The sequence below is a fragment of the Battus philenor genome, unplaced genomic scaffold (genome assembly GCF_028537555.1).
Source record: "Battus philenor isolate CCGP_79_NKW_IND1 unplaced genomic scaffold, ilBatPhil1.0.hap1 SCAF_2, whole genome shotgun sequence".
In the NCBI taxonomy this organism is placed as follows: domain Eukaryota; kingdom Metazoa; phylum Arthropoda; class Insecta; order Lepidoptera; family Papilionidae; genus Battus; species Battus philenor.
Window position 1 is genome coordinate 1,428,114 of NW_027181682.1, and position 25,586 is coordinate 1,453,699.

Here is a 25,586-nt window from a genome sequence, read left to right on the forward strand (position 1 = left end):
TATTTTATGGTTTAAATTGCATTGTATGTACTCAATAATTTCGAACGAAATTGTTTTTTAAAAGATACGAGAGAGCACGAGAATATATCAATATCACTAATATATGAATTGTGAAGGTCATTCTGTATAAGGGTGCACGTTTACCGATATTTGTCCTAGCCGTTGATAAAAAAAAGAGAGATCTAGAACGCGTTCTTGCTGCAGGAATTCTAAAGTTTACCTCGGACAACAGTTCCGAACAGTTAACATTGCCACCACAAATATTTTTAAGTGTAGTGGCGTCCATTAGAGAACGTCGATCCTTCAATGATAACATTCGGTATCCGTTTAAAAACATTTTATAAGAATCCCGGGGGCAATGCATTCGGTAGGTAAGAATACGAAGGAATTTTTTTTTGTATTCTTTCAATTTTATTTTCGTAGACTGCATACAGTGGATTCCAAACGGGGGATAGATACTCTAAGTGAGATCTTACTAAAGATTGATAAAGATAGTTCACATTTCAATACACTCTTAACAAGATTCTTATTGATAGTCAAATTATATATTTATTTATAAATCTATTTTATTTTTGAATCTGCTTCGCAACGTATTATTTTTGTGTAGAAGAAGCAGGAAGAAACTCCACAACAACAATCTTTTAGTAAAGTTTAACACCGGTTCATACATATACACTTTATATAGCCTAAATGAAATCAAAATAATCAATTGACGTCACTGCCAATAATCCTTATCATTTACCGACAATTTATTTTAATAATGCATTATTTTTTAATAGTAATCCATTAATGTTTTGTGGCATTTAATAAAAATAATTGTTACATCAAGACTTGACAAATATATAATTAGATTATCTTCATTTTTAATGTATATTAACATTTGTTTGTGATTTTGTTGTCGTAAAAAGCGCATATTTTTAAGGGCCCCCAATATCTTATTTGTAACATAACATAACCTTATTTAGCAAATATTCTTTTTAAACGGTTTTATTTAGTTCGACCCGTACGGAATTTATTTGGATCAAAATTAGAAATTGAAATTTAAGCACCTTCCCGTTGTCAGATTGAAATTTGGTACACACATTTAATTTAGATGACAATACAATATAATAAAATCAATAACATTATAAATCTAAGATGGCCGCCGATACAAAATGGCGGATTACATATTTTACCTTAACCCCCTCAATATGGGTATCAAATGAAAGGGCTACACTAGTAAAACACGATGATTATGTCAAAATTTAAAATTCAAGATGGACGCCGTTCCAATATGGTGGACTAGGTACATATTTTAGCACAATCACCACAATATGGGTATCAAAAAACCGTTTAATTTAAAAGTTTTTTAAATGTATTTATTATTCTTACTAAGTTATTTTTGTTCTCTTACAGTCCATACACGCATTGACTCTTTTACTTCACCATATTCTTTGTTATCATTTTATTTCTCTTAATTTACCTGACCTTATATTTTTAAAATCTAATCTTTATTTTTGTATGTAACCTCCTTGGCAACTTTCCGACAATAATCTTTGAATTTGCGGCGTTCTTTATCTGACATCAGGATGGCGATACCACTTTTCCGTTCCTTCAGCATCACTTCACACACATACAGTAATACCCCGCTTTACGCGACCCCGTTATATAACGCGAATTGCAAATTTCGCGCTCAAATGCCTCGAATTACGCGAAAGAGTGCATATAAATGTAATGTAGTCATCAACTTCTCTATGGTGTCTTGACCATCTGTCAAACAATTAAAAACAGTGCTGGGTGTTATGAACGTATTTTACAAGAACGTAAACAAAACTTTACCCAAAAGACAATAGATGTATTTTTCCGTAAAAAATAAGAGTATGTATTGCATAAAGTGTTCCTAGAATTAAAGTGATTGATTAAAATCATTTGTTTTTTTTTTGTAATAATTTTTGACTATGTTTAATCATAAACCTCGTTATACGCGAATTTCAGTTAACGCGATTTTTTTGGAACTTATCCCTCGCGTAAAGCGGGGTGTTACTGTATCTGTCGTTTTACGGGACAGTTCGTTATTGCGCTATGATTTAATATGCGCTTATATGATAATTGTCTAACTGCATTTCAATTGAATGAAAATCGATCAGAGCTTTCAATGCGCTGATTGAATTGATTAAGCAAAGACAATGAAACCATCACGCGGTGCAGACAGCGTACAATGTGAACACGTTAGATATATAACGAAATGATTTCGCTAATGCCAACAGTTTGCAAGCGTTGATTTTAGAATGCGATTATGGTAGCCTATTGTGGGAGAAACCATGTCGCTGAATCGCTTGTAATTTGAATTTTTGATGCAAGTTCAAATAATGACTAAACACAGGGGAATATTATTCAATATTAATGGTCTTGATTTTGATTTTAATAGTACTAATAATAAATAGACACACATGGAAATAATTGTTAATTGTTCCGAACGAATAAGTATTCGTATGTGTGTTTGTATATGTATGTATGCAAAGTGGCTTTCAGCATGGGATCTCGGACGAGATACGTCCGATATTTCACACACAAAAACACACACATGTATATATATAATATATAAAATTCTCGTGTCACGGTGTTCAAACATTAACTCCTCTGAAACGACTTGACCGATTTTTACCAAATTTTATATGCGTATTTAGTAGGTCTGAGAATCGGCTACTATCTATTTTTCATACCCCTAAGTGATAAGGGTTGTTCACCATTAAATTTTTTTTTTTTTGACGAAATTTTTTGTTTTTATTCTTTTATGATACAACATACAAAAATACATACAACTCTAAATTTTCACCCTTCTACGATCAACCCTTATTTTTAAATTGAAAATTAAAAATATTTTTTTTGCAAAACAACGTTTGCGGGATCAGCTAGTATATATATAATATGTATATTCATTTCAGTTCATGACACTCACTGCAAGGTATAGTCCTCCCCCTAAGATCTAAGGGGGGACGTACCATCACCACGCTCGGCAGGCGGTTTGGCGATCGTAGTGTGGTATTATAGTCACAAAGGACATTGCTATCCGTTCTCTGAAAACTTGTTTGTGAGAGAATAATATAAGATTGTATCTCGGGAATCGAACCCGCGACTTACCATCACAAATCTTGGTCCTTAACCACTGGGCTATACTCTTATATATATATATATATATATATATATATATATATATATATATATAATATATATATAAAAATATATTATATATATATATATATATATATATTTTATATATATATTTATATTTTATATATATATTTTATATATATATATATATATTTTATATATATATATATATATATAAAAATTTATATACACATACATAGATACACACACACACACACACATATATATATATATATATATATATATATATATATATATATATATATATATATGTGTGTGTGTGTGTGTATCTATGTATGTGTATATAAATTTTTATATATATATATATATACTACTTTCTCAATCCTTCAAATCTTTCACACCTATAACTAACACCTTGTAATATATATTCTGCAATATATATTTTGATTTATATGTTACTTGAATTTTCGTAGCGTAACCACAAAACGGAATAACTATTGAAGTAATGCCGTGTCCTCTCAACAACGTGCATTCCGGACTCTACAAAGACGTGGCACAAGATAACATATACATATGCCGCGGCATTTAACAACAAAAATGACAAATGCTCTCCTTAACTATGCTTTGAAACTGTATTCGTATGTTATATTTAACTTAAAAGTTTATTTATAAATATGTTTAGACAGACAAATGGTTCATTTAATGCTATATAACAATACATCGTGATAAAATGACTTTTAATTCTAAGTAAGAAAAAGACCAATATTTAGCCACTACCGCACATGCAGTGGTAGTCGTGCAACAAAGTGCACCGCCCGCCAGCCCGCTGATAAATGCGTATGCGGCAAACAATGCGAATTACACAGCCGCCACCGTCAAATTACTCAAAACGTGTTTCACCCCTCCATGGGGCATCTTCAGGCCTTTCTGCCAAACACAGAGTCACTAATCGGTGTAATATAACTCCTAAAGCGGCTAAATATTGGTCCTTTTCTTACTTAGGATGAACTTCCGCGAGGTAACGCCTGATTCCATTAAATATTTTAATTCTAGTTCTCCCGAACCCTATGCGTCATGCCTTAGGAAAGCGTTTCTTGATAAATTGAAACTGCAATTAAAACTTTACATTTTAATTATGCGCTAATATACAGGATGATTTTTATGGGTATAAAAAAGCTTCAAAGAAGTGAATATACAGCTTATTTCCTGTCAACTAATATATGTTACTAGATGTATCCCGTGATTTATTCGCGTGAAAATAAAAAAATAATGTATTCAGTTTTTTTTTTATTATGTGAAATTCAGAATTTCCATAAATAATTAACTCGAAATGTCATCATTCGTTGCCTTTTATTTTCAATAGAAATCAGCATCAACTGTCGCGGCGATATATGAAACTTATTGTAATGACAGTGGCGCCATCTGTCGAAAATTGGTCATACCAACTTAGAATCTTTCGTGAGGTCATGCGCAACAACTTTGCTAAAGATCATCACATGATCAAATGCATAGTTTATGATTCTATTAAAGACATACAGACAAACTTTTATATAGATATACTATGCAAAATCAATGGTTTAATAATAAACATATTAAAATTAATTATAATTTACTATTTGTCCCGGTAGAATTTGTACAAGCAGAACTAATTAACCAGTCGCTTTCTTACTTACTTACTTACTCCGCTGGCTCAGTGACCCAAAGTGGGTCTTGGCCTCCGAAGCGAGAGACTTCCACATTCCTCTATCTTGCGCCATCGTCTGCCATTGGTTGACATTCAATTCTCGCAAGTCTGCCTCAACACGATCCATCCAGCGATACCTGGGTCTACCCACTGGTCTTCGACCCCTCGGTTTTTCCAGGTACGCTACCTTCACGCTCCGATCCGATCCCATTCGCTCCAAGTGACCAAGCCAGCGGATTCGTTGAGCTTTATGTTCGCCAATGATATTTGGCTGTGCTACTGAAGTCTCAATTTCGGCATTCTTTCGGAGCCTCCAAGATCCGTCTTGATTTTTCGCTGGTCCCAAGATCTTCCACTTTCAAGTCGCTTTCTAGTAGAAAAAAAAAAATTCATGTAATTTATTTTATAGGTTACTGTACAAGATGATTTGAAATAGGTGTAAAAACTAGCCATAGCTTGAGAGCCTTTAATACAGGAGTGAATAGGTATCTTCTAGACAAGCATGTGTCGTAGACCTCGACATCTCTTTACATCAAGAGAGACAGAGGTCAAACACTTTGCTTTGGTTATACAAATAAAATAGACGGTGTAAAATCTTTTGGCTGACATGTTTTTATTCTATTATTGGCTGTTTTTATTTTATTATTTTTAAAATTATAAGTAAGAAAAGGACCAATGTTTAGCCACTTCCGCACATGCAGTGGTAGTCGTGCAATAAAGTGCACCTCCCGTCAGCCCGCTGATGAATGCGTATGCGGCAAACAATGCGAATCACACAACCGAATTACTCGACACGTGTTTCACCCCTCCACGGGGCATCTTCAGGAGTTATGTTACACCGATAAGTGCCAAAAACAGAGTGTGCTAAATATTGGTCCTTTTCTTACTTAGGATGGACCTCCGCGAGATAACGCCTGATTCCATTAAATATTATCCTCTATGTTAAAAATATTTTTTTATATACAGGTCTATATATATTTCTTCTAGTCATATGCTACTAAAATACCAGTGGTGACAACCACCATGTTATTTTCAACTTATTATAACTTTGTAATCTTCAAGTTGAGTGGATGGGTTTCTTCAAGATAAGCATGTACCATCTTAGAACTCATCATCGCTAAACATTAGACGAGACAGAGGTCAAGGGCAGGTGCTTTGCGAGCTAGTCGTTTAATTTAGGAATTTTTCAAAAATCTAAGCAATTTTCTTTCCTCTTTTTATAAGAATCTTCTACGAAATTTTTTAAAAATTTAAAAAAGATGAAAGGTGTCGGTAAATTCGTTGTAAAGCGATGGCTTGACAAAAGGATTGATATACACCAATACCTCACTTTGCGTCGTGGTTACGTTCCAAAAAAACACGACGCAAATTGAAACGCCGCAAAGTGAATTAAGATTTTCTATAACAAACCATGTAAAGATCGAAAATAGATTCCAGGGTTACGAAAATAGTACTTTTTAAAAAGAAAATTGAACAAAGTAAACATTTAAAAAACAAAAGTAATATAACTCTGCCAAAAAATAAATTGGATAAATATTTAACTTTTTTGTAACCTGAAACAACACGTAAAAATTTAAATAAATTTATTATTCTCTTTTAAAAAAGCACAACACACTACATTACAACATACTACGTAATTGAAACTGAACTCTAAAATTAACAAAACAAAGTGAAAATTAAACCGTATTCAAATTGCGTTGTTTTAAGCTAGAAAGGGAATCCCCGAGTTTTGATGACATGGCGCAATTAGAAACAAGTGTCAAAACTATCTTTAAGAAAAAAAAAAGAAAATTTCAAAAAAATTCAAGACTCGAACCCAAACAACGCAACCTCGAAAATCTAACGACGCACAGTGAAAATTAGTACTAATTAAGCAGCGACGCAACTTCGAAAAAAAAACGCAAAACGAAACGACGCAAAGCGAGGTATTGGTATATATATATATATATATATATATATATATATATATATATATATATATATATATATATATATATATATATATATATATATGTACACCAATACATACCTTTTTTGTAACCAGAAACAAGACGTAAAAATTTATATAAATTTATTATTCTCTTTTAAAAATGCACAATACACTACATTACAACATACTACGTAATTGAAACTGAACTCTAAAATTAACAAAACAGTGAAAATTAGAACTAATTAAGCAGCGACGCAACTTCGAAAAGAAAGCAAAACGAAACGACGCAAAGCGAGGTATTGGTGTATACATACATATATATATATATATATATATATATATACATATATATATATACATATATATATATATATACATATATATATATATACATATATATATATATATATATATATATATTTACGTGACTGTATCTATAACATATCTGTTAATTATAATACGTAACAACGTTCGAACAGAGGCATGGGCTATTACAAGTTACGATTAAACAAGTTAAGTCCCAGTGCTGGACTCGAATTCTCAATCTGGATAGTCTGCGAGTATCTGTCGATATCCGCAGATTACACCGATTCCCACTTAACACGTTAATAAATAGGACAGTCTCGAGAGGGAGCTGTTAACGGACCAATTATCTACGAACGGGGCTTATTCACGTAGCCGTACACGTGGGGCGGAGTTACGGTGACCATGAGGGAAAGGTTTATCGGATATGTCCTGAATTAAAATTTAATTCAGTTTTCGTTGTTCAGTTTTCTTTCAGCTGATCGAGCCTTTATATCAGACCTCCGCAACCAGTGTGCCAGTGTCGGATAAATCCGAAAATTTTCTTTTAACGTTCTAGAGTTTGGGCAACGAAACTGACAGCGATTATGCCCATAGCAGCACTTTCCCTGATGTTCTAACTATTACATTTCTTCTTGTTTTTCACTTTTATTCAGGATGTTGACTAACCTAGAATGCCCCCAGTATCAACTTTTATAGTCGTCAACAATATTGTAACAGGTATTCTAGTATGTAATAATTTTGATATTCGAAAGTTTGAAATTAATCACATTGTCAATTTTCTTTCAAGCCAGCTGTAGTAAAAAAAAACCTCTGCAGTTTACAAAACTATAATTTTGATACTCGTTCTAATGGATTTTAGTCATACCAACTTCTTGAACATTTTCTAAACATTTTTTGAGGGTCAGCTATATTGACGTTTCCTGCCTTCGTGACAATATTTTGTATTTGAGACACATTCATATGTCTCCCGAATTTAGTTTACCTGATGTGTGGCGAAATTATAGTAAATATTTTAGTGTGCCTTAGAAGAGGAAAGGTTATGGAGTACTGCTTTATATATTGCTTTTGTCAAACCATAACGCGAGGTAATCTACTACAGACGCCATCTATCGGCATCGTCTTAGGTACCATAGGGCTGATATCGATTATTGGCGAAGAATCAAATCGGTAAAAAAACTTTTAAGTTAAACTGTTTTTAAACGGTTTTATTTGATACCCATATTGTGGTGGTTGTGGAAAAATATCTACCTAGTCCGCCATATTGGAACGGCGTCCATCTTGAATTTTAAATTTTGACATAATCATCGTGTTTTACTAGTGTAGCCCTTTCATTTGATACCCATATTGAGGGGGTTAAGGAAAAATATGTAATCCGCCATTTTGTATCGGCGGCCATCTTAGATTTATAATGTTATTGATTTTATTATATTGTATTGTCATCTAAATTAAATGTGTACCAAATTTCAGATAAATCTGATAACGGGAAGGTGCTTAAATTTCAATTTCTAATTTTGACCCAAACAAATTCCGTACGAGTCGAACTAAATAAAACCGTTTAAAAAGACGCAGTATTTTAAATAATACGAATTTCACCCTGGATCCGTCGCCAAGGCCATGTTAAGTGTTGGAGAAAGGAGAGGAATAACACGCTCTGACGTCCAGGTCTCCGACTGCGGATGGGGACCTCAGATGTTTTTTCTTTCCCTGCATCCTTCTTCTGCAACATCACTTTTTCGCAGAAGGATACACCAGCGCTCCATGACTGCCTGTTCTGTACCATCACCTTAATGAAGGCTAGTAGCGAGTGGTTGTTCACCACTGTCGATGAGTCGGTGCAGCTCATCACAAGCTGTAGACTCTTCGCAGTCTTATCGCGTGCTCCGCAAGGTCGGGGTAGACGCGGTCTTGGCCCAGCTCTTCACGGGGCACGGGGGTTCTCTGAGTACCTTCATAGGTTCAAGCTCAAGGACCCCTCGTGCTACCGCGAATCGGGCGTGGACCAGACCGTGGCTCACCTTGTGGTCTACTGTCCCGCACATGCACGGATGCGCAGTGCCCTAGAGACTAAAACAAAGCTACGACTGCGACGACAACCTTCGCCCTTCATTCCTATCTTTCGCTCGTGGGGTGGCGAGTGATACGGTTGAAAGAAAAAAAACTGTATAGAATAAGGTACTTAATAAACTCTGCACAAAATAAATTGTTAACTAATGATAAGAAATAGAAAAAGAAATGTTTAATAAAGAATTAAGAAAGTGAAATAAATGTGCAAATAAAGATAAAATTAAATCTAAGATAAAATTAAAGAATAAAAATAAATAAAATGTACCTAGCCACCTTAGAGTAAGAAGATGAAGGAAGAAAGGCGAGGAAAGAAAGAAGGTATAAAAGAGCAAAACGAAAGATATTGTGAAGGACAGAAGTAAAGAATGAAAGATATTGTGACGCGTGAAAGAGAGTGATAAATAAAGAAAAGACTGAAAAAATTATTGAACAATAAAGTCCCTGATCCCAAAAAGTTAGAGGTACGAGAGGCCTCCAATAGCGGGGGCCATTAAAAAAAAAACCTGTAGACACCTTAAGCGTGTGCAGAGTCGTATCCTCTTTGTACAACGGTAAACGTGTCTACCCTACAGTATTATATTATTTAAATAATTACGAGATTTTACAATGAGTCGAATTGTGTATATTTCTTCGAGGTATTGTAATTTTTTTAATATAAAGGCTTTATGTCAAAGATAACGTATTAAGGCTCTATCTTCACGTTAATGCAACTCTTTCCCATTTTCATTTGTAAAGTAAACAAACTCCTATAGAATTTGAAACTCTGAAACAATGCGGGGAATTGATTAAAGGGACAAAGGGTAAAGTTCCACCTGCAACGCCGCTAACTATTCGAGACCGGATGTGCGCCAATCAGAGGGCAAACAAACCGGAACTTCCGGTCGCCATGCTGGCGGTCTGATGGTACAGAAACTTTTCACCCACAGTCCGAACATTGTTATTCTTTGTTTATACACGTCCTCGCTTTGTCTTATTCAAATGAAATTAATATAACGATATGTTAATTTTATCATTTGTATCTCGTGAATCAAATCCTTGATTGTAGATCTCAGTTACCCACTACTGGGCTATCACCGCGCAAATGCGCTTTCTGTTTCTCCGAGTAAGATCGTTTTTTGGTTTCGTGGAGAAATTTTGGTCGTCTGTGGCGGTAGAAGGGGCACATTGACCATCACCACTAGTAGACGTGGCGTTAGGTAGATCCCACTTTGAATGGACTGACAAGGCGAAAGTTGCGAAAGGTCGCTATGTATATATATATATATATATATATATATATTTATATATATAGACTATAATGAGTGGTGTTGTTCAAAAACCAATTCATTCAGTTATATCTCGTGTACGATAAGTTTCTATCTAGATACAATTCTATTAATCTTTTCTATGAAAATTCGTAAAGAATCCAATGATTTGTCGAAAACATGTATCTTATAACGCAAAGTATATTTTTGTATTTTTACTAAGATTGACTATATTTCATGTTCTTGACGAAGCGATGGATGGCGAAGGACTTAGGAACGACAGCAAACATGTCCTTCTTATCATATTACATATATATATATGAATATATATATATATATATATAGTATATACATATAAATATATATATATATATATATATTTATATGTATATACTACAACGTCCTTTTATCCTTTTTTAATTTATAAAGGTTTAAGTTAAGGAGAAAGTAAACCTAATCTAAATTTTCTGTGCAAACTTTGAAATTTTGCAATCTCTAAGTTTGCAAAGACGAATTTCATTCAAAGCCTTAATTACTTAATGTTTACATCATGTGTGCATTCCATGCTTTTTTATAGCTCTATTGATCTTAAAAAAAACTTACCTCCGAGCCTATCTATATATATAAGAAGTTATTTATACTAGACTAAACCTTTGCACAATTTCATTTAAGTTGCCCAATGGTACAGGACTGAGACCTTAAATCACAGGTTCGATTCTCGTGATAAAATATTGTATGTATTGATTATAATACGCAGCTATACAATATAAAAATCTGTGAACAAAAACAGTTTGTTTAAGTTCATTAGATACTCTCCTTTTTTGGTGTGACCAAAATTTTTTTTAAAGGACGGTCACGGAATGTAATCTTATATAATTCAAACTTTGTGGATCAACTATATAGGATTGCCACTGCTTAGAAATAATTTTCCAGAGGATAGGTGGTAGCATCCTCTGCGTATGATACTACCGCACTGCGATACTCGCCTTCCAAGCGTGGCGATTATAATATACCCCTTCCCATCATGCAAGACGAAGGGGAGAGAGAATGCTTCCTCAGCTACTGCAGGAAGGTGGTAATAAATGCAATAGGTAAAAATAAAACAAACACTAAAATATAGAAATAAAAGGAATATAGTAGTACAAAAAATAGTGATAAGATGATACATGAAAGAGAAGAATGATAATAATAAAAAATATGAATAAATTACAAGAATTAAAAAGTCCCTGTCCCACACGAGATAGGGGAACGAGAGGTCCCCCCAACAGCGGGGAACATTTATAAAAAAAAATGTACCCCTTCAATAGAATATAAGATAAATTAAAATAATGTGAAAAACAAAACGAATATGAATTAGGCTTATGTTGAATAGCGGACGTGCTATGGCTAAAACGATGATGGTTAAAAAAATATTGTGATGAAAAAAAAAAATCATGGTGAAAATTAGCCAAATCAGCCCCTAGCGATTCTCGAGTTTTATCGAAACAAACCAACAACAAATGATTTTTATATGTATAGTTTTTATAGAGACTAGATAAAGTTAAAACAGGTCAATATTTATTTCGAATTTAGAACGTAAAGTTTAAAACTGTCCGACAAGTGCATAGCGTGCGAATGTCCGTACCGTCGCTTTGTCTTCATCAGGGGGGTATTGAGAGTTCACTTGTCAAGTATCTTCCACTTCCCGGGCAGCTTAGTTATTACCCGGGTCATCGTTCCGGGGACTAGCGAGGCGCGTGACCGGAACTCTGCGAGCTTTCATGAGCTTTCGCTGGGCGGTGGGCGGCGCAGGGCGGGCGGGGCGCGTTCTGAATCATAATCAGCTCCGATGGACTATGAATGTATGATCGAAATATATCATAGCGGTACTAACTTGAAACTGTCGAAGTTTCATGTCCCAGACGCTATGAACACTTACAACTTGTAGTAATACATGTAAAAGTATTAACGGAATGAATATATGTTTACAATGGTGTCAAAAATGATTACACTTAAATGTGTTTAAAAATGAAATCTATAGAAAAGTTGTGATTAAAAATTTTACCACAAATCGTTTTGGTTGTGAAATAAAAAACAAGTTCGATGTATGTGCATATGAATTTTGGTAATCGCGTGCTGAAACAACTTGTTAAAAAAATACTTGTATGCTATTTTTTATATAAGAAAATGTGCTCGAAAAATTTGTCGCGTCGAAAGAATTGCAAACATAATTATCATTATTTTTTTATAAATATTCACGAGGTCTCCGGTTTGATTAATAAATTTAAATATGTTGTATCTACTTTGTTTACTTTTATTAGTTATCGATTCAACTAAGCATTGGCTTTTTATATCCACGTGTAAAGGTAGCGCGAGGCAATCGACTACTAGCGCCATCTATTGACACTGTTCTGAAGTTAGTTCCACGACATATATATTACTAATATTTTATTTACGTATGTCATAAATTATATTTATGTAGACAGCTCAATATTAAAACTTTCGTCGTACCCACCTGCAATAGAAACCAAAAAGTGATATATACAACAAAGTAATTTCTCAATAGACCTTTGTGTACGTATTGAAATTTGCATTCTTCCAATAACCTATCCGACGCCATTGTGCGCTGTGGTATCATTAAATAAAAGTCTGTATTCAACTGCACAACACCGTCGCTATCTGAAAAATTTCATAGAGAGGAATTTTAATATCTGCCCGGGCGTCCTTTATTAAACTTTACATAAAGGAGTGGGAAGAACCGCGAAAGTCCGGGGCGACGCCTTTGAACGCTCCGAGCGAGACGTGGATGTATACGCTTCGCCCCGGGAGATGACAGGGATAGTTGTCGGTAAGTCCCGCTCGATGGAAGAAATATTACGGCGCCGGCACTGCCACTGCATTAGCTGCGATCGTGTCCGGGATATTAAGTTTCTCTCGTAACCTATCTAGACTTCGTTGTTGCTTCCATCAATAGACATCTACACCAATGCTTATAGATCTTTTTATAGAGCTTCAGCTTCATCATAATTTTAAAAGCATTTTCATTGAAATAATTTCGTCCTTTTATTTATTAATACTATATAATAATCCAATTCATACATGACATACTATACTGTGATCAAAAAGTAGGTTAAAATTGTCATTTAAATCTCCCGGGCATTAAGAAGGAAGGTATTTTTTTTCTAAGTCTGAAAAGGACCAATATTTAGCCACCTCCGCACATGCAGTGGTTGTCATGCAATAAAATGCACCGCCCGCCAGCCCGCTGATAAATGCGTATGCGGCAAACAATGCGAATCACACAACCGCCACCGCCAAATTATTCAACACGTGTTTCACTCCTCCACGGGGCATCTTCAGGAGTTATGTTACACCGATTAGTGCCAAACACAGAGTCAAATGGCGTAGGTGGCTAAATATTGGTCCTTTTCTTACTTAGGATGGACTTCAGCGAGGTAACGCCTGATTCCATTAAATATTTTTCTAAGTCTGTAAAACTGTCTATAACATTTTCCAATCTATTTATCAAAGGTATATATCATTTGTCTCGTACTGAACCATTTTGAAAGATGTTTTTTGTCTCAAACGTATCAAGTTTCGATTGATCGATGTCGTACTGTATTGGTTCTTCGCGGCTTTTTTGACAAAAACTCGATATCGTACCACAACCACCATATTCACCTGATTTGGATATGTGCAACTTCTGGCTTAGCAAACTGAAAAGGTTAACGCGAAGATGCCGTCTAGACACGATTGGGGAGATTAAAATCGAATCGAAGATGGCCTTGAGAGGTTATATATGATAAAGACTGTTTGGACCGTTTCAAGGACTTGAAAAAGCCTTCGCAAAAGTGTATTTTATCGAACGGGGATTACTCTGAATGAAATTTATTTGGAAGAATAAATAAAAAAGAATTACCTTAGTTTTGGATCAAAATTTTTACTATCCTAATAATAAAACTTATCGCGATATTTTTGTACAAAGTAGAATTAAATATCTATTAGACGAAATGAAGTTTAGTCACAACTTTTATTAACGCGGTTTGAGTTCTTTCGAAAGAGCTCACAACAAACTCTGTCCAATTCTTTTGTCATTACTTTTATAGATATTCATGCTGTATTTATCATCAATTCAGTTGGGAGACCACTTCTAGCATAACTCATGACGTCACATAAGCCCACTGTATTACGAAATAGGTGGTTGGAAGCGACCAGCATCTGGCATCTTAAAACGACTGCAACGAATTCGTCTACAGTCCCCCTTGAGGGAAGACGTTCTGCTGGCCTATCTGTCATTGTCATGTAATTAATGACATCTCTTTTATTATGGAATACAAAATAATCAAGTCACATCATTGCCAAGGATTGTTGTCATTTAAATATTCGCTTATTTCGTAATATGCCTTTCCCGTCAATTTACTCTTCATATGCGTTGTAATTAAGAAAATCTGTATGTGTTTATTGCAAATGTATTTTATTACTAACGCAAATATCTCTAAGACTGGCAGTGCCATCTATCGGCGATAATCGAAGTTACAGTGTTCTTAACGCCATCTTGTGTTACTAATTAAAACACCTGTATGCAAATAAATAAATCGAATAACCGTCGTTTGCCTAAACAACCGGGTATATAAAATGTATTTCAGTGATATGTACATTCTATGTTTACACGAGTACACGCGTCTATGCTTAGCGATGTGATCTCGTTTGTTAATTGATATAAGTGCTACGCGGGCGTCTACGCATGGTGCTACGAGGGTGGTTTAGTAGGAGGGGAGCGTTAAGAGTCCCCGTTTAATATTAGAATTAGAATTCAGCGATTTCATTAGGAGGTAGACGTCTTAGAGCGGTAGAGCCTTCGAGCAACGTCGGCGCCTTGTTAGTGTAATTAAAATTACGCACGCCTCACGCCGTTTTCGTATCTCCAGTGACATATACGTAAAGGATTCGACTTAAAATTGAATTCTGAGAGAACTTGTAACGTTGCCACTGTCGGTATACGAAACCTCTTTCATTATTAGGGTGTCCATATCGAGAGATGATATCTGGATTTTTTTTCTTTATCATGGCGATACTACATTTATATATGAGTATGATTTATAATTACTGCAACAGATAAAGTTTACTCTACATGTATATGTATAAATTTGTGTTAAACTTTATTATAAGATGTATTTGTGTAGTTTCTTTCTACTTCTTCTCCACAACTACAACACCTCGCAGAGCAGAGTAGAGTCAAGTATAAAGTAGGATAAAAAATAAATAGAGTTCTGTTAAAAGTTCCAATGTTTAATAAACGTATTTATCTTCACTTTCATAAGGATTTTTTTCAGGATTTTTTTTAACCTTACACACCCACTGCAAGGCATAAATCTTCTCCAAAGATATCTAGGAGGGATATACAATAATTGCCACGCTTGGCAGACGGGTTGACGATCGCAGTGTGTGGTGGTTTCCAGAGGATGCTGCTGCCCATCCTCTGGAAACTTGTTTGTGAACAGGGGCAATCCTATATAATTAATGCAGAGAGTGTGAATTACTTGGAACCCATGACCTATGATCGCAAGTATCAGTCCTCAACTACTGAGCTACCACTGCTATCATAAGGATATTTATGTATAAAAACCCGTCAGAGTTTGTTATAGGTACTTTTCAGGACAGGTTTAAAATGGAGGCCGTATTTAACATACAACATATAAAATATAAAAGATGTCTTTGATATGTCAGATTTATACGATGTTTAATTTTGTTTACTTTCAGTTAAATATTATTTACCATAGTCGATAATAAACTACTCAAAACAAAATAGGGCCCACCGCAACTTTGTCTCTAATAGTGTTTATAAATAACTCATATACTAATCATTGACAAAACGAAGCACTACCACTTCTAGCACACATGTTTATTACCTGCCTTTATTTATTGTGATAAAGTTAAAGGATAGTAACTAAAGATTTATCCGAATTAAAAAAAAATCTAAATCATGATAACCGTTGGTTGTTTATTATATATATTATATGTATATTTGCGTTCTTCTAGAAAATTGTTTCCCAGCGTGGGTCCCATGCCACATAGGGTGCCAATTTCATTTCAAGGGGGCAATGATAAAGTAGACTTTACACGAGTTTAACCTAAAGTTAGATTTAAAGTTAGGTTCATAGAGTTTGCATAAAAAAGGTTAAAAACATTATTCTAGAAGATAGCGGACATCATTCTTTAATTCTCTCCTTTTTCTAGGCGGACCTGTCCTGCCGCAACACCAAGCAGCAGGTTGGGGCTCTCTTCACCCGAAGCAACTTCGTGACCCTCAAGTACGTCACCGACAACTGGGGCACTGACGCCAACGGCTTCAAGCTCGTCATCACCGCCGTGAAGGATCCTAGTAAGTGATATCTTAGTTCATCATTCTTCTCTTATACCTTCGGACTTATTTCTTATCGGTAGATCGACGTGTGTAAGCCTCCACTAGGAGGACCAATAACGTGGTGAAGGTGGCATGAAGTCTCTGAATGGTGATAATCATTGGTGAAAGCACATGCCTTCTAATGGGCGTCTATCATCTATCATGATGACAATGATGAGTCTTATGATATTCATTCAAGTCTTTGTTTACTAAATAATTGGTAATAATCGGTGATCAAGGTGATCACCAGACCGTGGTGCACCTGATCACCGGCTGCTCCGTATTTAGCACGATAAGAGCAGAATAATTGTCTCAGTTGGCAAAGAGAATAAAGGAGGAGAACATCGCCTCAGAATTGAGTAAAGAGAAGTGTCAGACCTTTTTGGAATTCTTCAAAAAGGTAACAGGAAAAACAATTAAAAGCAATAAATATATGAAAAAAAGAACAAGGATGTAAATAAGTGCGATATAGTTATAAAATAAATAATAAATAACTTACTAAACAAATGATAAAAGTAGTAAATGTAAAATTGTAGAATACTGGAGGTAAGGCGAAGGAAGTGAGGCGATGTATGTAAAGAATGGAAAAGTTGATATTATAATGTACACGTGAAAAATTGGTAAAATATCTTTTAAAAAGGCCGACTGTTGATTTTCTAGCCAACTCTTCCCAATAGAACAGCATTTCAAGTCGTAGATAGCCTACTACTATGTTAAAATAATTGACGACTCAAAGGCCTACTTTGATAAATATATTTGGAAAAATTTAGTAAAGCCTATAAAATAAATATTTAATTTACTCTTTTATTAATAAAATTGCTTTTCGTACGTATATAAACTTTACATTTTTTCTAAAACAATTTTTTAAGAAATAATAAATGTTTTAGTTATTTCCGAAAAGGTAGTGTAGTTCTGGACCTTGTGATTCGGGGTAGATGTTATCCTGAGGGTACATAAGGCAATAGGACCTCCACTTGATAAAAGCCTCTCCAATAGCCTGCATCGAGCGTCTGGTAACATACAATATGTATATATATAGCGTAAAAATCAGGGAGGAAACCATAGCCTCCCTGATAAGCGAAAAAGAGACCAAAGACGACTTCCTCTCATTCTGCAAAGAAATAATTATATAAGTAATTAACAAAAATAAAAGTTAAAGAAAATTAATACAAATGTAAATAGAAAATAAGAAATGTTAATGAGATATGTGATATTAATGTTAGGCGAAAAAACAATGTAAATAAACAGAAATAAAATTACAAAATGTTAATGTGTAACGAGAGAGGAATGAAAGATCACAGAGCGAAAGAGAATGAAAGAAGAAATGTGGAAGAAAACCGAATGAAAGATCTTAAGATGTATAAATGAAGAGTAAGAAAATAAAAAAGATTGTGAAAAACCAAATAAATTAAAACAAAAAGTTCCTGTCCCACACCAGATAGGGGGTACGAGAGGCTCCCAATAGAGGGGGCCATAAAAAAATGTATTTAAATATATATGTGTATATATATTTATATATGTATATACACAGTCTGGAATCAATATTCGTTGAAGTGAAGGCAATACTTATCGTATTTAACACACAGCGTCCTTTCCAATGTAGCGCCGCAATAAATCGCGAAGGGTGAGTGCGTGTTTGAGAGGAAAAAAATTGGCGCCCTCGCGGAGGTCGGGTCGACCCTATTTCATCGCCCTCTTTAATTTGCCCCAAATGTTTATTCGTACAAACAGTTGACAGGGCAGTTTGCGCACATCCTGTATATGCGCACGTTTTTATTACCCGCACGGACGGCACACTCTGTATCCGTCAACAGAGGACCTGTTGCAGGGAGGAATTGTTCACGAATATATATTGGCTTTTATTCTGTTGATAATTGTTTTTTATATCCAACAATTATAATGTATTATGTTTACTAGATGAGTGCTTATTAAAATTGAAAAGTATGTTTGTGATCGACTCCGTGGCATAATAAATTTTATGAAATAAATCAGATAAAAATAAAGATAAAACTTTTTTATTCAATGGAATCAGGCGTTACCTCGCGGAAGTTCATCCTAAGCAAGAAAAGGACCAATATTTACCCACGTTACACCGATTAGTGCCAAACCCAGAGTCCAAAGAGTCCAAAGTCCAGAAACGGCTCCTGAAGATGCCCCGTGGAGGGGTGAAGCGCGTGTTGGGTGGTTTGCCGGTGGCGGTTGTGTGGTTCGCATTGTTTGCCGCATACGCATTTATCAGCGGGCTGGCGGGCGGTGCACTTTGTTGCACGACTACCACTGCATGTGCGGAAGTGGCTTAACATTGGTCCTTTTCTTGCTTAAGATAAAACTTGTTTATACAACATTGGAACTTTTAACAGAATTGTTGATTGTCAACTTATTTACGTTATTTTTTTTAAAAATCTATTATATTTTGACTCTCCTACGCAAGGTGTTATACCTCCACAACAACATACCATTTAATAAACCTTATTATCATTTTACTTAATTTCTATTAAACATCATTCAGAAGTTAAATTTATTTCTATTGTTTCGATAAAGCTAGTGTTAGCCTTTAGGCTTTTATAGCTTCGTCGGATGTGAGTTCACGGATCGGAAGGGTGCGTGAACTAAAACATTCGTGTTTCAGAACCTACTTGTGACCCTTCTCATCGACACTGTGTGAATTGACCTCTAGTTACTAGGCTTTGTTAAGGCGATGGTACAGAACAGGCAGTCATGGAGCGCTGGTATAGCCTTCTGCGAAAAAGTGATGTCGCAGAAGGCTGCAGAGAGAAATAGAAAGAACATCTGAGCTCCTCATCCGCAGCCGGTGACCTGGACGTCGGAGAGTGTTATACCGCGGCTTTCTCCAACCAGCTTAGCATGGGTTTGGTGACGGAGTCGTTGTAATCTGCCGCAATTATGGGTCGAGGTACTAGACCACCGCCGTTGAAATAGCGATAGTATGCGAAAGAGTTCCCGTAGTTTATAACCCTTTCGTTGCCCCCGCAGCGGAGGGTTATCTCATGCAGGATTTACCCACAAGTAAAAAAAGCTAAGACGAAGCTTACCTGGTTGTGTCGGTGTTGATATTGGTGTAGTGCGTGTGACGTGAACACTCTTCAATCTAAGGAAAGATATTGATACTACGACGTTTACGTATCGGACAGTGTAGATCAGTGATTCCTAAATTGGCCTATATCGACCCCTAGGGGTCTATGAAAACCTGCAAGGGGTCTACGTCAGCGAAAAAAATTTTGGGGGTCCACGATAGTAGATCTCAACACATACACTGTTAGTACCTATTTACTTACATCATACTATCTCATAATATCAAAACATTAACATTATTTATAAAAGTACCTATGAAGTAAAAAAATTGTTTATTTAATGTTACGTATATTTTACGTAACAGATACAAAATTTTATTATGAGCAGTTTTAATTTAAATTCAATTAATAAATGTAAAAATTAACATGTGTTTTAACTTTAAGTTTTTAACTCTAAACTTCACTACAGTTAGAAATTTACAGGAAATCAATATCAGGTAAGTAAGGGGTCTACCCAACACGGAAAAACATGGCAAGGGGTCTACGACACAAAAAAGTTTGGGCAACTCTGGTTTAGAGTATTGTGGTTTTCAGTATCACACGCGTTTCTTCGGGCGGTGGTTGGACGTACATGAAATGCTTATTGTTGTAGCGTGTAGTGTGTTATTACTGTACTGTTTAGAACGCCTTACGAGGTTATCTTCATTTAGTTGTATTTCAACATATAACTTTTTGTTAAACATTGAATCTTAGATATATTCCGTTTAGAGAAAACAAACAACAATTCTGACCGATTCTGTGTTTTGTACGCACATATCTACAATTAGATTTTCCGTTTCGTCAAGTGGAAAAGAAGGAGAGGCACTGACAAGTTTCAACGGAGGCTTTGAATTTTGCGGCGTAAGGTAATCATATTTGACGTGTAAACTTTACCTTCGTGGGGGAGCTTATTGAAAGTTTTCTCTTTTGATATTCATCCGTCTCTACCCTTTGAGAGGAATAAATCCTTCGACTTTTTCATGTTTCTTTTATTATTTTAGGTACAGTGATAGATTTTGTAATTTTAAAATTTTTCCTTGTCACACCTTATCACTTAATTGATTTAATGTTTTAATAATAAATAACAATTACTTTGATATTTTTATTCTAATGCTTACATTACGTGAATATTTTTATTTAAATCCCAACACGTATTTTTTTTCTTTTGACTGACGTCAATTATTTGAAACTATAAACCAGGGGTAGTCAAACTACGGCCCGCGAGACACTTCCAGCTCTTTGAACGATTATTTTTGGCTCCGATTGACTGTCGAATTATTTAAATATTTAAATTTATATAACCTATGCTAGTTCCTGGGAAATCGAAAAAATTACACGTGTGAATAATTATTATTTTACCATAAAATTAACGAAATCAAAACACCGGTCGTAAGTAACTAAACGGCTTCTTAATTATCATTAGGAGTGCTGTCATATACGTGTGCATATATCCAACTTCAATACACATATTTTGTATTTTTGTTTTAATAATTTCAATAAATGTGTATTCAATTGCGGCTCTCAAAAAATTTCAAATTTAGAAAAATGTCTTCAACTTTCACAGAGCTGAGCACCCCTGATATAGACAGATGTTTTAATCTACTCGGTGATTTTTCTATGGAAAAATATGTGTTGTTAATGATATTTTCTTCTACATTTTTATTTCTCCTCTTAACATCATAACTTTACTCATAATTTTACGGAAATATGAAAAAAAGTTAATAAAAATGGTCGAAACGAAATTTGTTATCGTATCTCTTTTAATTCAATAACAGTGTTTATATTGAAATTTTTTTAAATATGACCATATTTTCATATCTTAAATCTTCAGGACTACCTAACAATGTACAGTTTTGTAAGATTTCTTTTCATGCGACCACTTCCTCATCCTTACTCCAGATATCTTCAGGTTGTACGCCAGTATATGTGCGGTTGCCGTATTCGCCACATCGATGAATCTTACGATCGCGTCTTGAGTTTCGTCCGTGTAATACACGCACGTGTAAGACGTGACACTGTTATACAGCCTTAAGGTGTCTGTTGTTCGACAGACAATGATGACCACCTCGCTGTTTAGCCCCTGAACCTCATGGATGGTGAGCGCTTTGAACTTGATGCTATACCGTAGCCTTGTCTGTGATACAGGATGTATTTTTGTTTCAAACTAAAGCCTACTCCGAGAATGCACCACATTGTATGAATATATGACCTAAATTTTCATTACTACTTTGTATTATTTTACTTTATCTATTTTATGCATAGAAATATCTATGGCATTAAACTTTTATAAAGTTTCTTTTATTGAAAGAACGATTTCATGACTGAAAAAACACTGAAAACCGATTGGGAGTTAAGCGTGTTCTGAAATAATATCTATCCTATTCATGTTTAAAACTTGAAATATTTTAAATTGAATATCATTTTGAATGACGAATCTTTAATTCTAAATTCAATTTTAGAACAATTTTTTTTAAATGAGTGTCTAAAGTAAATGTCTATGTCGGCCAACGTCAGACGATGTCACGGTATGAACTAGTATAGTAATACAAGAAGAAAATTACCCAAGGAGGTCGAATACACGATAAAGTGAACGACCCTTAGAAGGGCTGAAGTGTCTCTGAGACATTACATCGCGTCGGCGGCCGACATAAAAAAAGTATATAAGGATTTTAACTAAGCCCTTATTCTCGTATCTTTCGTGTCGGCGACGTATTAAAGAAATTATTATAGCGTTGAGTGGATCTTGACAAATGGCCGACTTGGATGAGAAAATGGCGGGATTCTAACCTCAAAATTGTTCGCAAATATTTTTCATCAAAACATTCATTCGTTGTCAGGCCATTGACCTCTCCTAAAGATCTCAAAGGTGACCTTGTTCTGCCCGAGTCCAGGGAATTCCCGCGAATTTAACTACACCTATATTTCTTGGACGGTGCAGCCAAATATCATCTGGAAATTTTCGACTCAGTTGACCGAAGAGCCCATAGGTATCAAATAGCAGACTACACACCCTTGAGCATCGTGGTCGAGTTGCCAGCTTATTTGTTTTTATAGGACACACTTTGCTCGAAGGCTCTTTTCGAAGCTTTTTCAAGCTTTATTTGAGCCAATATGAATAAAACTGTTTGAACTAGATATGCGTTTGCCGTACTACTTCCTATGTTTCGCTCAACATTCAATTTCGAACTGATTGAGCCATCTCCATTCCTTTATCGGACTACTAGGCGCAGGCAAAAGTTTCATCCATACGTTGTTGATATACCCAAAAGTCGAACTAAACGGTTTGACAGCTCGTTTTAGGTGAGAGTCGCCAAGATTTGGAACGACCTGCCTGGGTCTATTTTTTCTGATGAGTTGAACTCTGGAGCCTTTAAGAGTAGAGTGAACAGGTTTCTTTTGGATGGGCATGTACCGCCTTTGTCTTCATCTACACTTTACCATAAAGTGAGATGGAAGACGCCTATTCCATTACAACTATATATATATATATATATATATATATATATATACCATCTAGTAAGGGTAATAATAAGTACTTTACTAGATGGTAGCTCGTGGTGGCTACTCAAGAACATTCTTTGCACGGGCGACATGCCCCACTACCACCGTTTGGTATCAACTTCCTAAATCTCATATTGTAATCCAAACTTTCCCATCGACCTTCAATTGTACCAGTGGTACAGGCAAAGAAACCAACTACCTAAAGAAGATCAGATACAGACCCCCAGGATCCAAAAAGAATTATTATGGTTAATGATTCAAATGTCAAGTCTAATAATACGATAAATCTTTTCAACAATCCACTGTTCGTAAATAAAAATCATACAAAAACAACATGATATAACAAAAGTGAAAAGTGGTGGTACGTTTGTAAAAGGGAATAGCCTGATGACGGAAATTTTAATTATTTTGAATTACAACTACTGAAGTCAGATTGCAGATGAAGGCACATGAAGAGAGATAGATTGTAAATGTAAAAAAATTAGATGAGGCAGAAAACTGTGACGAAGGAATGAACAAATGCAGGTTATAGAAAGAAAGAAAGAGCTCTATAAGATAAAAATATAGAGCAGACAGATACACGAAAAGAGAACTGTGAAGAAGGAGATTTAATATTACCAGTAGGTCTTGAAGAAGAATATACTTTTAATAGAGATAACGCAGATTTTATTATCATGTCATAGTGCAAATACTAGTAGAGAAAGGCCTTTTTAATAGATTTCTAGTATGACTAGTTGTCTAGTCGTTTTCCAACGACAGGTGAGCGTCTAACGCCATATATAAATATATATATATATATATATATATATATATATATATAAAAATATATATATATATATATATATATACGTATATAATTATTCCGAACGTAATAATATCCGTGTGTGCATTTGTATATGTATGTATGAAACTGACCTATGGAAACTTGTTTTGAGTTGTGGCAATCAATATAAATAATAATTTATACACAAATAGTGAATTATTTATGATTGGATTTTAGAAATAGAACCCGCGACGTACGATCGCAAATCACAGTTCTTAACCACTGGGCTGCCACGGCTATATAGATATCTAATATATAAAATTCTCGTGTCACGGTGTTCGAACTTGAACTCCTCTGAAACGGCTTGACCGATTTTTACCAAATTTTATATGCGTATTTAGTAGGTCTGAAAATCGGCTACTATCTATTTTTCATACCCCTAAGTGATAAGGGTTGTTCACCCTTAAATTTTTTTTATTTTTTTGACAAAATTTTTTGTTTTAATTTTTTTATGAAACAACATACAAAAATACATACAACCCTAAATTTTCACCCCTCTACGATCAACCCTTATTTTTAAATTGAAAATTAAAAATATTTTATGTATCCTGTGTATATATATACACAGGATACATTTAAATAGTTTCATTATTATAAAGAAAAGTGTACAAAAGGCGGTGTTATCACATAAAGCAATCTCTTATAGACAACCATAGTATTGAGAAGTCAGATGTTTAAATAATAAGTAGTTAACGTGTACAAAATATATATATATATATATACATACAACCAATACCAACATACATACTTAAAACATATATATACTCGTATATAAGTGTTCGTCATTAATGTCCAAATATGAAGGTTAGTCTTGACCGAACAGAAACATAAGGGTGGGTTTATAATTAAGTGAGGTTTAATAAAATACACTATACAGTAAATATAAAATCCACCGGACGTAGGCTTTGTATCTTCAACTTAACGTCGGCCGCGTCGGAGGCTTATAAAGTGGAATTGGGTCGCCGACCTAAAGCGGGTTCGCAGCTGCAGTAAAAATTTGCAGTAAATTCCCTTCGTGTCTCGTCGTTCTGCGAGTACGTTTTTGGTGCATTTATATTTTTAATGGCTGTTTAAAAGTAATATTTTTTTCATTTTTTAAATAACCTCTTAATGGTTCACTTCAGATTTACTTAACAAGGGTCAATATATACATAGTATCACAATAAAAAAGTACAATGGGTGCTCTTATCGAACTAGGCAATTCTTACAAACATAGTATTAAAACAGTAGAATTATAATTAACGAGTGCTTTATGTGTACGAAACTTATATATATATGTTTAAATACAAACATACATATCTATATAACGTATATACATATAATAAATACAGCCTCCTATAACCCAACCTTTTATAAACACAATAATAAATAAAAAACATCAAACTAATTATATTTACATATTTATATATATGTATGTATATATATGTATATATATCCATACATATATATATATATATATATGCATATGTT

General features: G+C 34.7%; 1 protein-coding gene across 1 annotated transcript in view; it reads left to right on the forward strand.

The window, feature by feature from the left end:
* Window positions 1–25,586, forward strand: part of loaf (lost and found) — a 106,237-nt gene that overhangs the window by 68,617 nt on the left and 12,034 nt on the right. The window contains exon 3 of the mRNA XM_068765021.1: window positions 16,556–16,700. Coding sequence (XP_068621122.1) covers window positions 16,556–16,700 — 145 coding nt within the window. The remainder of the gene's footprint in view (window positions 1–16,555; window positions 16,701–25,586) is intronic.